The 17,688-nt window shown below is 37.8% G+C and overlaps 1 protein-coding gene across 1 annotated transcript in view; it reads left to right on the plus strand.

Moving 5' to 3' along the window:
• The first annotated feature begins 2,191 nt into the window (after positions 1–2,191).
• Positions 2,192–17,688, plus strand: part of LOC122531550 (MICOS complex subunit Mic60-like) — a 50,083-nt gene continuing 34,586 nt past the window's right edge. The window contains exons 1-2 of the mRNA XM_043659569.1: positions 2,192–2,197; positions 2,587–2,815. Coding sequence (XP_043515504.1) covers positions 2,192–2,197; positions 2,587–2,815 — 235 coding nt within the window. The remainder of the gene's footprint in view (positions 2,198–2,586; positions 2,816–17,688) is intronic.

A 17,688-nucleotide genomic window follows, 5' to 3' on the forward strand; every position in this document is an offset into this window, starting at 1 on the left:
TCTCCCCCTCTCCCCGTGCTTTTCACGTTTCTTTCCAATTCTCGTGAACCGTTCGATTTTCACGCGGCGGATTTTTTTCGAGTTGTCGTGGACAGCCAAGTGTCCGAAAATATTATTCAGGGTGGCTATAGTTTTACTTGCTGATCCGCAGATTTCGGATTTCCTTAAGGCGTTCTTCGCGAAGTTACTTCTTCTTTTTTATCAAAACATTGATAACTACTCCTCTCATCATTCATATCTCATATTTGCCTTCTTGTGTTATTTCATATTTTTATTTAATATATAAATGTGGATAGAGTATTTATTCTTTGCTTCGGAAGTTATTTTCTTACAATAAATAAAACATGTAGAATTAAAAAATAATTTTATTGAGCGTAATTTAAACTGATCGTATCGATCGTAAAGGTAAAAAAAAAAGTTTGACTGTTAAAATACCCAATTGACGAACCAACTGCAATCCATTTGTTTGAAATAAACACTTTCTAGAGGAATCTGTTTCACAAAATTTTGTATTGTAATTTCGAAAGTCGAGGGGGAGGGGGGGGATTGCAAATAAAATAAATAACGCGTCTTCAGTAAAGCGCCGACGATGTGGAGTTTAATCTAGCCGTGGTCGCGAGATTTTTGGAGAAGCGAGTCGAGACGACGAGAGTTGCTGCAGAGAAAAGTGTTTCATATTCCGCGACTGAGCTTAATAATTCTGATCTCGTTGAAAGTCAACCCTCTCTGTCTTATGTCTTATGATTCGAGAGAGTAAGACTGCACTCGGCTCAATCTTTAACGCGAAACAACGCGAAACAAAGGGAGCACAACACTCATCAAGCGAAACAATAATGCATTGATGAGCAACACACACACACACACACATGTTTTTTTAACATTAATAATATTTTATCGAGCATTTGTAAAAGTACAAAAAAGAATACAAAAAAGAAAGAAGAAACAAAGTATGTAGAATGTTCCGAAAAATATTTTGTCATCTTCTTACATCATCGCTATTCTGGCAAATATAAATTAATTTTGTGATTTACATAATTGTTATTATTAACATTATGTTTCTTAAAATAGAATTACGTATTTTTTTTTTTTTTTTTTTACTAAATTAATTAACTCGACATTTTCTATAAAAGAAATTATTAATGCACGTATGTGTAAATTATCTTAGAAAAGCTCTAAGAAATTTGCAAGGTTTAGAATATTCGAGAGGTTTTTTTTAGCACATTTATTATGAAGTTGAACCGGGGAAATAATTCTTGTCGATATTTCATGAATCCTTTTTTAAGCATTTCTCCACGTTCACACTCTGCGTATATTTTCATTCTCTGGAACTCGAGGAACACGAAGTACCAGGTTGTTTTGTACTTGTTTACTCTCTCGTTGCCGAAAAGCGTGCCTTGAAATAGAAGGAGCTTCGTTGACTACCATCCTTTGTCCTACATACTACTCCTCCGCACGCTTTACTGAATTTTAACTCGGACATTTATTTCGATAGATACTTATTGGCTACTTTATTTTCTAATAAATTTTCTCTCTCTTTTTAAAAAGAAAAAGACAACGAAGATACAAAATTTTTTTTCAGCGCTATTATTACAAGAAAATAAGAAAATACAGAATGTAATAAATTCCGTCGTAAAGCGATCTTCGCGGGAAAAAAAGTCGAGCGATTCCCGCGTCGAAAACAATCCCCTAAATTTCTGCGATCGATCGTTCGAAAGGCTAGTTTAGTCAACGACTGACTGAGACTTTGACTAATTATCCGCGCCTCGAAGCTCCGACGTCCTTATTGACAAGGGAACATCTAATTCGTTCTGATCCACCTTCCTCTCTAGACTCTCCTTCGTTCCACGCTTTCGTTTTCCGCTTGACGTGTTTTGCACACGCCTACATGGCCGCCCCCTCTCTCTCTCTCTCGTCAATAATTAACACCCGGCTAACTCGACAGGGTACAGACTTACGTCGAGGGCAACGGAGACACGTTCGTGAACAGCGAACAGCAGATACAGCGGAAAGTGTTCAACGTTGATACCTGGCTGCCAGATCCTTCGATTAGCTTGGCCTGATCGAAGGCTAGGGGGAGATCACTGTTTCACATAGACAAGCATAGACCGGCTGTCACGGATTTTCCGTTAGCCCTTAGATACGCGCCTCTTGCGATCAATTAGCGATTTAATCTTCGGGGACGAGGTTCATTATGTGTGTAAGCAGGGTGCAGCGAGGCGAGGGGCAGAGATTGTAAAGGGGCGGATTACGGGTGCGGTACTTTGAGAAGAGTTTTGGGGTTCGAAACGATCGCGCCTCGCCTCGATGAAATTTATCTTCGTGGAACGAACGTAAACGCGGCATCCGGATTTTGAGGTCTGGTAACTTCTAATCGAGGAGAAGGTTCCCATGAAAAAGGAAAAATCCATCGGAACATTTTGTTGCACCATTTCTGAAAAGAAAATTAAAAGTTTCAACTCACCGCGGGGATAGAACAAACGATTAAAACTGGCGACAATCGACATCGAAACGAATATCTTTGCGGAAAGATAAAGAAGAAAAAAAGAAAGATTAACCTTTTTTTACTTTTCTCCGTTCTGATCGTAGTTGCTGGGAGAGCAGAAAAAGTTCGAGGACGAGATACGACGGCAGCTGAAGCTGCAAGAACAGGTGCACACCGATCACCTTCAGGAGGCGCTCGCGATAAAAGAACAGGAAACCGATAGGAAGCTGAAACGCGCACTCAGCGAGCAATCTGAGACAGACTCGTTGAAATATAAATCACAGCTCGCCGCGATCGTCGGGAGGTTACGTGGTCTGGAAGCTGCGCTCAAGGGTGAGTACTTTTCTTCCATGGTTTCTTGTGACTAACTTCCTTGATAAAATACGTTAACGATAAGCTTCGAATATATTAAACGCATTGTCGCTCGGTGAGCATTGGAAACAACGTGAAATCCAAGGATTTGCTAGAACGGTTTAGTTTGAAATTTTATAATAAATAAATACACGATCCGATTATGATAAATATATACAGGATTTGATGATTGTCGACTGTACTCGACGATGTATGTAGGTTAATTACACATGCAGACGAACCATTAAAAGCAATAATTTATTATGATATTATATACAGCAAGAAGTCATAACTGAACACGTACTGTTACTTTGTAAAGGAAAATCATATAACAATCTTCTTGATCACTTCTACTTTGACTGAGTTTTTTGTTATGTGATGTTAAAATATCTTAATAAAAAAAAAAAAATGTTTTTTAACAAAGTGATAACAGTACGTAAATTGTGGATAATTTTTCGTTTAAATTATGGTGAAAAATTGACTCCACGAAAACAATTTACATTTGCCAGAATAACGATGGTAAGAAGATGAGAAAATTTTTTTTGGATAGCCAAAACATCCTACAAAAGGGTACATATTTTCCTTTCCTTGTATTCTATTTTTGCAAACATTGGATAAAATATTGTTCCAAAAAATCCACGTGTGTGTGTTCAGTTTTGCTTATCACTGTACACTTCAGTTTCTTGAAAACGAAACTCTGAAAGTCTAAATGGGAGACACAATGATGAGGAAATATGGAGCAGATCTTTGAAATCGTTTCTTTATTTCTGAAAAATAAAAACTGATGATATGAGTAACGATTTGGAGCGAATTTCAAGCGAAATGTTGGAAGGTAGTATTACGCGACACGTTGGTTCGCTACCGTAAGGACATACTTGGAGTGTCTGATCCTTCGCTCTACTTCTCTTTGTGCTGTCACGGAGAACGATCTCAAATATTAGATCAGATTAGGACGAGTTTAGCCAAAGCTTCAGCGGGGATCCGATCCCCTGGGAATTGATAGTCCTTACGAAATTAAGAGATCACTCTTACAACGACCCGTGACTCAATTTTTCTTTGAAATTTTGTTAGCGATAAGTTTCGAGTGAAAGAGTGAATCGTGGGATCATAGGTTTTTACTCGGTGAATAAAACATCTTTTCCACACGAGAATAGTGCTTTTTTTTTGCAGGATGCAGATTTTAGAATTTAATAGAACACTCTCCGATTAGTTGGAACTTTCAGTTGAATGTTTGACAATTGTTAGATTTTTGACGAAATGGAACTTAAAATTATGGATATAAAATTACAATAAATTATAAATTATATAAAAATTAATAAATTATAAATTATATAAAATTAATACTCTTCTTTCGATATTCTGTATATTCATGCATCACACAATCTGTTCATTGTATGTATTTTTCCAGCTTCTGATTTCCCATGAATGCATAAAAATCCGCGTAATTGCCTAAATAATTATCGTAGACTTGTGCAGAACAGTAAAACATAATTACACATAACTCGGGAAAATTCATTTAAATTGTGTAGAAATTAAATTTTATTAAACAAAGAGAGAAAAAATTATTCTCTTCATAGTTCCTCTAGGAAGATCAAACGATCAAGGAGCTTCGAAAAATAATAAACGTGAAGATTTGAATATTTTGGAGTTGGAGAGAGTTTAATTGCAAAAATATCGCATATCGGATACTCGGTGATCTTTTTCTTTCTAGAGTTCTCGGTTATTCGTTAGTCGAACGTTAATCTTCGAGGACGTGTAGAGCGCGATAACACCACTCGGAAGTGTATTAAACCCGACTCGAGTTAATCCGGATCGGGCCTTCTGTCTCCGATAAAACGAGAGAAACGATCGAGTACGCAGCAGGGAGAACACGTATAGATCCGATTTGTTCGCTCCTTACCGGCCTGTTTTCGCAATTTTTCGTTGTTCACCGTCGTACGGAAGCGAGATTCTACGTAGAAAAATTCAGATCAAAGAAGGAAAAGAAACAAAGAAATTGGCCTCAGGCTCGTTAAAAATTGAAATTAATTGGGGGAAATTTCATGGACTCTACATTTGGGATTTTTGAGATTCAATGAACGAGCACGATGAATGAATTCGAGGTTTCATTAAAGCAGAGATATCCATAACCACTGTTTCATATTTGCACAGACTGTACTTTGTAAACAGGAAAGATGAAAATATAATTGTTCTTTAAGTTTAATATTTTTTAAACTTATTCCGGATACGAGAAAAAGAGATTTAGTCTCCGTATCCGACGTTCTTGTGCGAATTTCAGAAATCTGCAAGCTACGCGAACTATCGCTCCAGATATCAATCAAACAAATCTGAAAATCGTTTCATTTTCTATCGTGGTTACTCGTGAGAGCTATTTCATTTTCTAGTCCACAGTGAAAAAGTAGGGATTGTTCTCTAAACAAACAGGAATTCTACATTCTAGTAGAATTCGATTTCCTCCCTCGTTTGTAAACAACTACGGGTGCAGATCAAATATTTCCCAATTACCTATTTATCCAAGTAGTTTCGCATCCCCTTGCCATATTAACGTTGGCCAACGCTGTTCCACGTGAATCATTCAGCAGAATAAACGAAGCAGCCGTAGTCCAATGAGAGATCGGGCACCCTTACCGGGCATAATAACGAAGAATCAGAGAGAAAGAGAGAAAGAGAAAGGGAACAATTGGTGCGCTGGATTCTTCTGTAGCAAAGTACGTAAACGTTAACGAAGTTAAATTACCCGGGGGAGGGGGGGGGAGGGGGGAGGGAGAATCCGTTTTACTTATTGCCACTATAACTTTCCCGCGGAGTCAGAAGGAAACAGAGCATGGAAATGTTGCCGCGGCCTCTCTACGTGACTGAACTGGAGGAGAGAGAAACTGCACTCGTATTAATATTCCCGTATCGTTGGCCCCGCTTTCCGTATTGGAAATGATATAATATTTTCCCATTCGGTAGCAATCGGAAACCCTCGCCCGCTCCTCACCCGCTTTGAAATCGTTCCGCACCCGCGCACGGTCGAGATTCGCCGGAAGGCCGGCGAACGGGATTTTAATAGCTTTCGGACGGATCGCGCGATTCCGGCTGAAGATTTGTGGAAATTATGAAGAAGGGACGGGATGGGATTCGGGATTTTCCTCGCGAGGGATGTCGGTCAATTTAAAAGAGTATCGATCGATTCGCGGGGATTTGTACCCGGAGTGGATGTCCGTCCGCCTTCCTCTTTGCGAACAGTGAATGTCCGCGAGCTTGAGGATTTATGAAAAGAGATGCCTGTTGGTATCGAGTATTCGTTGGAAATTAATACGAAACGGAGTTATTTTCATCCGGGGAAATGTCTCTGCGAGTTCAAAGATTTGTGCAAATTAGAAGCTTAAAGGAGGAGTGGTGAAACTGCAAATGAATCTCTTTTGGATTTGCTTTAAGACACATCGTTTTTCACTGATAAACGAGCTAACGAGGGGATAGATCATTTCTTTCCCCGAATTTTTCATGAATCATTTCACAGTAGAATGGAGATTTCTTTTTTTTTTTTTTTTTTTTTTTTTTTTAATTTAGTAGAGCTTTTTTTCTAAAGAGTGATAGTCATGGTGTACGTTATATATTGTAGACTATACTATACGTGATACGTCTATACAAGATGGATTTAGGGATTCAGAGGATTTAGAATAATGTAATTTATGATACATAATAAAAGAAGATCGAGAGAATTTACATTATCATATTTAATGAAACTTTGACTGAAAAAAAATTTTAAAATTAATAAAAATGCTTTTGCAAGGTTCCTTCATGGATTAAATATATTTACCTTCAAACTTTTAAATAATTTATGCTATAGTTAATTAGAAACGACGAGTCATTTTAGATGTAAAACTTTTAAGATTTAAATCAAAGATCGAAACTAACAGTTTCTTTTCGTTTTTAAAAAAATTTTGTTCTTGTATATTTCATATAAAAAAGTATCTGTTTTTGTGGAATTTTTATAGAAAAAAGTATTACACTTACAAGGGGAATACTTGAATAGAGTTCTCATGGCACAGACATTTTAGAATCTGTGTAATAAAAGTTCCACGGAAACAAATTATTTTAGAACATTTAATTAAGAATCCATTTTTATATTCGAGTTGACTTATATTCGACTATTCATTGAATAACATTTAATGTGTTACGAGTATTGAATACTTTTTTTAATATTGATAAATAAATTATCTGCTTCTTTGACAGAAAAATGTTTATTTTTATATTTTATAAGTTCTATTTTGAAACTTTTATTTCTAAAAACGTTTATTTATTTGTTCTCATGGGGACTCGTAACGTAAGAACATTTTTCGAAAAAATTCTATGATTCATGTTTTAAATAGAATTTATTTAAAAGTTCTTTAATTTTTCCGATCTTTGATTTAAATTTTTTGTGTAGAACATATCTGTCACTGCGACTTGATTAAAATAGGTTAAATCGGGGAGTGATGGTCCACGTTTTTAAAAAGAATTTTTTACATTTTAAATTTAATCGATGTTTAAAATGAAGAAGTATATATATATATATATATATATATATATATATATATATATATATATATATATATATATATATATATATATTAAGTATATATATATATATTTCATAAAATTTTCATATATTTAAAAACAGAAAAAAAATGCATCTCATCTCATTCTCATCTCGTTTGTATCTTCTATGTGAGATGCACGTTGTCCTGATTGTTGTTTTTATGTAATCAGGAATAGCATTTGGATTATAGGTAAATACCGGTTTGAAAATTGATATCTGCATCCCATGACTGATATTCTATTCTCTATTGATTTTGATCAAGTATTATCGAAGCATGTTATCTAATTGTAAGTATAATTATCCAAAGCATTTGATATTGTAGCGGCTAGCAGATGTCGGAGAAAAGACGTTTTCTCAGACAGCAAAGTTAGAAGAATTTATGACTCACGTGGCGCCGACGCTATTGAATTGAAAAGGCTAAAGTCAGTTTTGTAGTGCGTTAGACCGAATGTCCGCACTTATAGTTTTAGAAATACAGCCTCAATAGCATTCCTGCGAAACGTCGTAAACTCTTGGATTCCTAAGGACCACCCAGATCTGGAAAGCACTTGGAGAAAGTGAGTGAGGCCCAGAGGAAACCCTGCTGTTACGCAGGATTTGAACACAACACTTTTTTTATATGAGCCGGAATAACGTAGTATTCCAGCGTAACTTTTATTTATAAAANTTTTTTTTTTTTTTTTTTTTTTTTTCTTCAAATTTAACCAGAGCACTCCAAAAATTTGTCGACCCGAAACTTCTTTGACTTTTGCAAATGAAACAACGGATACGAAGAACCGACTATCAGTTATTAAAAGCGTTATTAAAAAGAAATTCGCGTAGTCAGCCGGGCTCGAATTATTCATTAGGTCATTTAATTTTCACGCCTCGCTCCCGCTCCAGTCGTTCTCCCTTTATCAAGTTAACGGATACCGTGTGTACCTCATTTAAGAGTGCACACACACACACACACGGTTCTTCTATACCTCGTCAGGCTATACAAAAGAGTTGTTTAATTTGGCACCGAGGCACAATAAACGGATTGAATTTTTCAAAGGAGATAGAACGTGGCGTAAGAAGATATTGGCGTCTCGTAGGAAATCATGGTCGTGTATTTTACGCGGTGATATCGGCTCCTCGTGTAACATTATCATGAAAATTTGCCAGCTTTTTACGCGGCATCGCTCGAAGAAAGATCGTTTCTTCGTGGAAACTCGCCACGATTACTTTATCTATCTGTTTTCATGAGTGTTTGCGTTGCGCCGTTTTTCATGAGAAATTATTTTTTTTTCTCGAAATATACGTACGTCTACTAAAGAAGAATGTATCCCAAGAAACCGGACTTTTTTCTGGGAATCTTCACGCGAGAATACGCTCTCCTTTAGTGAGATATAAAGAGATTGAGTGAAAAATTGTAGGGGCTTAAAACACTCAATAACGGTGAAATATAAACGGTGCAAAGGGTGAGATTTTCTTAGGTAAATCTTGGTTTACCCCTTTAGAAGAAGAATGAGGTTTTTGGGAAGACATCTTCATTTTTTAGAGCTGACACTTTCACGTAACTTTCTTACGAAATTATCTTACGATCATCTGCTTCTTTTTATTTATTTTTTTTTTTTCTAATTTTATTTTGCAATCGCGAACGGCTATATCTGCGCACCACTTTTTGGACGATACTAATTTTCAATTTATATGATTTCATTATAAGACAGTGTCTGCCATTTAGTTTTACATCGTCAATCTTGAATCATTTAGAATACTTTTTACGTTTCCCATAAAGCTTCTCCTTGGACAGAAATTCTCATAACTCCGAATGCTTTCTGATAGTTCATATTAGTTATTTGTAGACCAGAGTGAATTTTCATCCACAGTTTGTAGGAAATTTTGAAATGCAACAACGTTACAATATTTGACAGGCGAAGCAAATTTCTATTTAGGTCTCGTTTCTTTCAGTTACGTTTAGTAAAATGTACGAGTCCGCGGTTTAGTTATTGAAACTTCATCGCACGTCTTTCTTATAATATACTTACAATTTTACTACTGACGTTGTTAAGACAAATTTTCGTATTTCTTCGCCAATAATAAATCGCGTGGTATCGTTGTTCCACAATTCTCCGACAACACGTTACATTCGAATCGCTCACACAATCGTGCAACCATAATATCAGTGTTTAAAGGGTTGTAAAAAAAAAAGAGAGAAAAAAAGAGGGGAAAAAATGTTACGAGGCAGTATTTTAACGAGTGAACGAAGTTTCCAAATGAGCCGCTGTAGTGGCACGACTAAAAACAGCGGCAATAAATCCGCGGTGCCGGTATAATAGCGGCTGTTTTCCAGCTAGTTTCGGCGCGGAGTGAGCGCTTGATAGTTCCCTGGACAGTTGCAGAGTGATAAAGAGACGGAGACAGGCCGTGAAGAGGGGAACTGCGGCGAGAGCCGCGGTTTTACAAGCTCGTCGACCAGCTAACGTATGCACCATGTGCCGCAATTATAACTTGCGCTGTTCCCCTCTCGTGGACGAGGAGGGAAGGGGTAGGGTGGGTGTTATTAAGGGACGCCGCGCATTCGTTGCGTTTGAGTGTACCTTGGAAATCGATCGAATGTTTTTCTTTTCTCTCTCTCTCTTTCTCTCTCTCTCTCTCCCCGACGGAATGTGATTCCGTTGCTTGGTAATTTTCACTTCCGTACGCCTGCATTTGACCCCTTGCGCTGGCGACTGGTTGCGCGGACCGTAACGAGTGACCGTAACCGTGTCACAATAATTCGTCGCTTTCCATTTTCTTTTGAACTCGTCGGTGTGACATCACTGGATAGAAATTATTGAGAAGTGATACACTTGTCGTTTGCTTTCGCCCGGGTTACATTTAAATATACTTAAAACTGTGAAAATGTTGCAAGAGGTTAATTTCTATCCTGGGACATTTTGATCGGTGTTTCGGGTTTGAGATTGACCTGTTCCGGTAGGAAGGGAAGTGATTTTTATTACATTAAATTTTATTTAATTTTTACTATAAAATACCAGTGTTAAATTTGCCTGCATTTTTTGCCAGATTTCGAATGACTATTGAACATTTCTGCGATCGAGGTAGCCTAAAAATTGTGAGGGGGCGCGCTTTGAGTTTTAAGGGTGGCTCTACAGTTCTATTTGGTACAATTTTAAGGTAGTTGCGGTCGATTTTCTTCGAGTGGTTCACCAATGACGTCAGCGGATCCTACGCGGAGAAAAGATCTAGGATCCCCTTCTACCCTTGGCGAGCTCACAAGTTTCAATATTTCCAGCGACCAGTTGACTTTGCAGCCGGTATGGTTGTAAAAACTTGAAAATACACGGCCTGTACACGCTTAACGGCTCTCCGCGCCGTATTTCCGCGGGATTTACGATTCTACCCAACGGCGAAGCTCTCCTCCGCCCTTATCTCCTTTTTCTTCCCCCTTTCTTCGAATGGAACGGAGGACCGGGGGGGGGGGGGCGGGGGGTGGATGGTCGAGCTTAGAGGATCGACGAAGCCGTGACACGAAAATAACGCGGAATAAGGGGTTTCACGGATGCCTGTGATTGATCGTCCCCTTCGATTTTTATTGTTCCGCCGTTTTCTCGGACTTGAGCAAGCTCCTTTGAATTTTGTCGACTCGTTGACGGGGTTTTAATCTTGGGAAACGTACGAAAAGAAGCAGGCAAGTACGGGACGTGTGAAAAATTAGGTTGAGGTAAAATGTCAACGTTGGGAGGAAGAGCTTTGACGTTTGAAACGTAGCGCGTGGATGTATTTTTACTTCGTTTATCAAAAGTATCTCTCGCACGAATATTGAATTAATTATTCTCAGGAAAATTCGCCATCAGAATTTTTAACGTTGCGTTCCAAAAAGAAATCTTCTAATTACTATGATAATATTATTTGTTATATTGTACCTTCTACTTTTGCTCAATCCTTTTGAAATGAAAAAGGAAGAATAAATCGAAAAATCCATCCTTGATTGGAAAATTTCGAATACTTTCGTACGCGCCGTCGTGCGCTAGATAAATTCTTTTTAGTTTAGTCAACTATTATTGACAGGAGGCAGTAGACACGAATCGACGTCTTTTATCTTTCAAGCGTTGGCGGCGGGAAACGTGAATTGACGTCTTTTGTTGATTGTATGTTCGTATCACGCGAGGACCGAGATTACACGCTTGGCGACAGCGTACTGTTCACAGTGAAATTATCGTTGATCTTCAATCGATTTACGACATCTTACAAAAGATACATTGTTAGTTGTTTTTTCCATTGTAAAAGAATTTAGTCACTTTTTTCTACTGGTACATAGAGGAAGAAGATTTAATCACGCGCATCTTTAAAAAATTCTTCAAACTCTAAAAAGTTCCAACTCCAAAAATTCTTCAAACCGACTGTGAATAAATTAAAAAAAAGAAAAAAAAAAAAAGAAACAAAACGAGTAAATCAATCATTTGTGAAGGATTAAATTAGAATATGAATAAATTGATCCGTAGGTTTCCCTTCTAATCCTTAACCATTTGCGCTGATTGCGGACCATAACGAGTGACCAAACCGTATACAATAATTCGTCGCTTTCTCTTTCAACTCGTCGGTATGATATCGCTGGATAGAAATGATTGACAAGTAATAAATTTATTGTTTGCTCTGACTGGGTTATACTTAAATATTTTTAAAACTGAGAACATTTAACAATTTTGGGACCAAAAAATTCTCGAGGCACGTCATTTCAGCGCGAGAGGTTGAATCTTTGACGAAAAACAAGCCTACCAAATGGCGTGAAAGCACAAAATAATCCAGCGTCCAGTCGCAGAGAGCAGATTTCTTGCCCCAGAGTTGTCGATGCAACTTGTATGGAATTTTTGTTGCTCCGACAAATGCAAATGACGCGAGTAGACCGGTGAGAACTTTCTCCTCTAAATTTTGCATACGCATTCGCTCCACACAAACCTGCTGCATGCAGGTGCGGCATGCAGATGTGCATTGCGGTGGTCGTTGTATATTTTCGCGAATGTGGCCTACCATCTCGTAGTTTTCTCTGGAAATTTACCCTTCTCTTTTTCTCTCCCTCTCCCTCTCTCTCTCTTTCGAGTTTGGAACACGTTACTCGCTGTATTTCACTGATATATATATTTCAAGAATCATCATTGCGAGCTTCTCCGCTATAATCTTTAAACTCGAAGTTAATGCGTTCTGTCCTTTAATGCGGAGCAAGAAATTTCGACGTCCCTTGTAATTCTCACGCGCGAGAAGGATTTCTCTTTGTATATCTGCGCGTATCTTCGTCAGAATTGGAATTTGTCGCTAGCTGGAAAATGTGATAATTTCGCTGTTTGGAAAGACTTTTAAACGCAAGAAATCATAAAGTATTTCTGTCGAAAAGAAATATTTACTCAGAGATTAAGATCTTTAAATCTTAAGAGAAATTTTTTTAAATAGTAGAATAATAAAATACTTTTATTTATGTATTTACAGGAATATCGTTTTTTTTTGTATTATAAAAAAATGATATGAAATATTAAATGAAATTCTTACGAAATAAAAATATCCTTGTTAAAAGAGAGTATTATAGGAGAGCGTGAGAAGGTACTCGAGTCCTAGATCGTCTAGATTTCAAACATGTAGACAAATGCAGACCAAAAAACGCTCGTTTTTAGATTTTTACGATTTTGGAGCAGCGTAATCCTTTCTGATGTAAATTTCTGTTCTATGAATCTCTTGTCAAAAAAGTCATGACACGTACTTTTCCTCATATTTCCACGAAAACGTCAGAAATCGATAGTTTCAAGAGATGAGAAATTACGTTGACAAAATTTCTGACATTCGTTACTAATTTATGAAATTAATTACATCAGTAGCAATAAATTTTAACGCTAGATTAAATTAACACAATTTTACGATTGATCAGATCTTCGTTTCGTTTGCAACGACCAACGATCAATTTCCTTTCCCCATGGTCCCCCAAAACCTAACCCAAAACATTCGTTTAAGTTGCAATCTTCTTCTCTTCTCGGGTTCGACGCAATTTCGAAGCTGGTACTCGACGATAGCCCTGAAAGGGATGATTTAAAAAGCGTGTAAAGAGAAGGCTGCTGGCACACCGGGTAAAGATTAATCGAGGCGGGTCGCCGGTTCGAAGGGGCGGTAAACCAATCGAGTCTTCGGTCTTCTTTTGTTCCGGCAAGGTAAAGATAATCTGTCACCGCGAAACGGACGATTCACTCTGGCGCGAAGATAAATAACCTTTTCGAACGAAAACGTAGAAAACACCACGCTATAAAAACTGTATTGTCTAAAAATTGCTCTCGTTACCCCGTTATTTAGATTTAACAGTTCATTTTCACCATTTTTCGACAGTGGTTTTCGGCTTCGTGAAACAATGTTGCAAGACTTCGAACATTTTTCAGTCTAACAAACTCTTTGAGATCCTTTGAATTATGTACGCAATTGCATTGAATGATTTGAAATGCTACAATGAAAAAAATTAAGGTCACTTTTGATTTGAAGATGAAAATGACAGAATACAGCTGAATTTCACGCATCTTTGAATGTTATCGAACGTATTGGACTTGTAAAAGCCTTTGCAACAAAAGGGAACATTTCAGTGGAATTAAATAATTTCAAACGTGTAGAAACGATCATGAGAAGCTTCGTACAATTTATATGATTTAAATATTCTCGTAATTGGAGAAGGAGATTAGAGGCTGTTTAATTAATTTTTCTATAAAATAAAATACAATAAAATACAATAAAATAAAATAAAATAAAAGAAAAAAAAATTCTACAAAATCCAAAAGAAAAAAATATATATTGTGATGGAAAATGATCACAATTTCCCAAGCACCGAGATCCGCCATCCTCAACCATGACTAAAAAGTTGATCGACTCCATAGAAACTCGAAGCAGCAACACCGTGTTGTGTCCCACTTGCGCTCGACAATCAAGAGCCATAGTCAGCTGTTAAATATCATTGTCCGACTCCGCGAACAATCTGTCTCGATCATAATTCTATCGAATTCGCCATCGTTGCTTGACTCTATCGATTCATCGATTCGACGGGACTCGAAGCAACAAGACCACCTGTATTATTCTACTTAGTAATCAGGGGCTCTTTTATCAGTTCGACGAGTCGTGGCAGCGACGTTCGTTGGGGCGGAGGAGGTGTAGGATGGTGATGAAAATGGCGGAATGACGGAATTTTTACGGGCGTTTGGGTAAATCCGTCTGGACGAGGATAATGGCCCGTCCCGACAGAAAATCAAAAAGCATCGAGGGAAAAGCGGCGAAATTGATTGGCCCATATCGACGAGGAGATTGTCGTTCTGCCTTTTTGTCGCGTGTCCCCTCCCCCCTCCCACTCCGGGGGCCAGAACTGACGTTTATTGCTTGCAAAAATGTTTGTCGCCTCCCCACTCTGCCCTGCCGTTCTTTCCATTATATAATCGGAGCATTCGACGATCGATGATCACGTTGCACGTCATCTTCGCTCTCGAAATCTGCGAATATGATCTACGAAAGAAAATTATTAAAACGAACGGCCGACTGTCGAATATTTGTTTAAATGAATGTACAAATTCGTATGCACCGAAATACAATTATAAGAATTAAAGATCCGATAAAATAGAACACACCTCGCGTAATCTAAGAGCCCGATTTTGATAATTGTCCGATAAGATTTCATTTTATTTAGAATGGAAAAATATGAGGAACGTCGTCTCTTTCAAATTTTCACTTGATTTAATTTATATAGTATAATAAATAGCAATAATTTCCTGTAGAATGTTGAAAATTTGCCTTGTTCGTCCGCGAGTCGGTAGTTCGAGTGTTAACTAAGCAGTAAAGCTTAGTGTATAACGAGACACGTGTTATGTATAATAATCGTCGCCTGGAAGCGCACATACAGATTGTACATACCAATGTATACTAATTAATTACATTCATTATATCCGTTAGCGAAGCTCCATACGCCGGTGCTTCAAACGATCTAATTGAACGTGATAGCTGTTCTAATAAACACGCGTTTGAGACTCCCGAGGTTCCTGAAATTTTCAGCGTGTCACGGAACACGACGTTGGGAAACTTTCTTGGATACTTCCATCCTTGTGATTGTGATGTAAATTAGGTGACAGCAAACGTAAATCATGAAACGTTTCGTTAGTTATATAATAGTACTGTCTAGTCACATAATAGTGCTATTTGATAAAAATAATATTAGAACCATTTACGAAGATACTTGTTAAACATGTCACGCTTCGCTGCAAGTTTCTAAACGAAATCCGAGGCAAAAGTTGCGAGGTATTGCATAGTTTCTAAAATTTCGAAACTTGAGAAGTATCTTTGTATCGTCACACGTTGTTGCTATTTTATTTAGCGAGATCGAGATATTTGTAACTCCAAGTACTTTCTGGAATGAGAAAACCAATAAAAGGAAAACATATAAAAGTGCTCGACTTCCTGAGAATAGAAAGGAGGAGAAATTAAATGTTGTAAACTGAAACTCTCAGCGAAAGCTTTCCGATTCCAAGTGTGTGTCGACGTACACATCTTTCTTCATCTTTTTTTTTTTTTTTTTTTGAACGACTGTAAATTCTCTAAAAAAATTGATGGTTAAAAATGTGCGAAACAGTCTCGGTTAAAGTCGAACTGAATACACTCACGTGGCGATGGATATCTAAATAAACGTGCCAGCTTTTGACCAATGATGTGTCTTTCGAAATAGTTCCAAATAACATCGAATTATTCTCGGCCCCTCGAGTGATTCCTTGCCGCTGTTTGCCGTGGCTGCGATTAATTACGCGAGTAATTAAACGTGCGCCGCGTCCAGAAATTACCGACGTTATTCGGTTTGTCAATTAGCAACGGTGCACGCATGTCGCGCAGGAAAACCGCAAGCTCAGTTTTTTTTATTTTTTCGAATTGCTAACTTGCCGGGAAAAAAGAGTTGCGGTTCGCGCTGGATGGCCAGATCTTTTTTTCTTTGCCCTTTCAGTTGATTTTTTGAGAGAACTGCGTGATGAGAATCACTAGCGAGACGTGGTGACGATTTTTATGTATTTTTTCTTTTATTAATTTTAAACAAAATTCCACTCAATGCACGCTCATCTTTTATTTTTATTTTTGATATTTTTTATAAAATATTACATTATGGTTACAGGGGTCGTAATTATTGTGGCTGTATTGTTTCTCTTTCTTTCTTCGATTTCCATTTTTAATTTTCTGTTTCTCGTCAGATATTTGTGGAAAAATCATTATCATCTCGACGACAGATTTTGCCAGTCATTTTTGAAAGATTGACAACAGAAGAAAGATAAAAGACACGTAGTATATTATTTACTTTCTTTTAAAGTTTTTAAAATACAAAGATTTCTCTGATGTACAAGTTTTGTACTTCAGTTAGTCTAAATACAATGATGTTTAAAACATTACTTTTCTGCGCTTCTATTGCAATTTTCGATATACGCAACTGCTCGACGTACTTTCCCAAACGATTTCAATTTACATCGGAATTTATCAGTGTAATTTCGCAATCATATTACGAAATATTTTAACAATCGGCAACAGGCAATGGAAAATTAATATCAAAAACTCTACGAACGATCCATTTAACCTTCGAACTCGGCGGTATTTCCATCAACGAACTGCACGGAATTGTCGAAAAGTTGGTAGCACGCACCGGCCGGATAATTAATTACAGGTTCAAATACGATCCGCTTTATCGGAGGCGTTAATTAATCGTAACGAGAACGACATTAACGCAGATGAGGAAGGAAGGGGAGACTTGATAACGCGGCAATGCTACATCGTAATAAATCTTTGCGTCATGTCCACGCGTTTTTATCACACCGACTACACTTTCTCTTTTTTTCTGGGGCGGGGGGGGGGGGGGGGGGGGGGTGTACCATTTCTTGAACCACGAAGGGATGGAATAAGGTGGATCGTTAATGGATATCTCGTGGAAGTTGCCAACTTCTTGCTCAGTCAGTTTAATCGCCCTTTAATCGGTCGACCGACGTTTGCGAGCGTTGATTCTACCTTGGTTCGTGCTCCAGCGAATCCTTTGATCCGCGCTGCTCTTCGAGAGCCTTTGCCGTGCTTTTTCCTCGAGCTTTTGTTGCAACGGCGCTATGGCTGCATTTACCCGGAACGTTTTTCTGACGTTTCGAAGGCTGCGAAACCCGAGGATGGATGGATCGAGTCGAGGGATGACGAGAGTTACAGTCATATCGAAAGGGCAAGTTCGAGTTCGAGGTTTCTTTCTTTTTTTTTTTTTTTTTCTTTAGTCGCGCAATTGTGATACGATTTTAATAGTACAAATTAC

Source organism: Frieseomelitta varia, unplaced genomic scaffold (genome assembly GCF_011392965.1).
Source record: "Frieseomelitta varia isolate USP_RPSP 00005682 unplaced genomic scaffold, Fvar_1.2 scaffold_405, whole genome shotgun sequence".
NCBI lineage: Eukaryota > Metazoa > Arthropoda > Insecta > Hymenoptera > Apidae > Frieseomelitta > Frieseomelitta varia.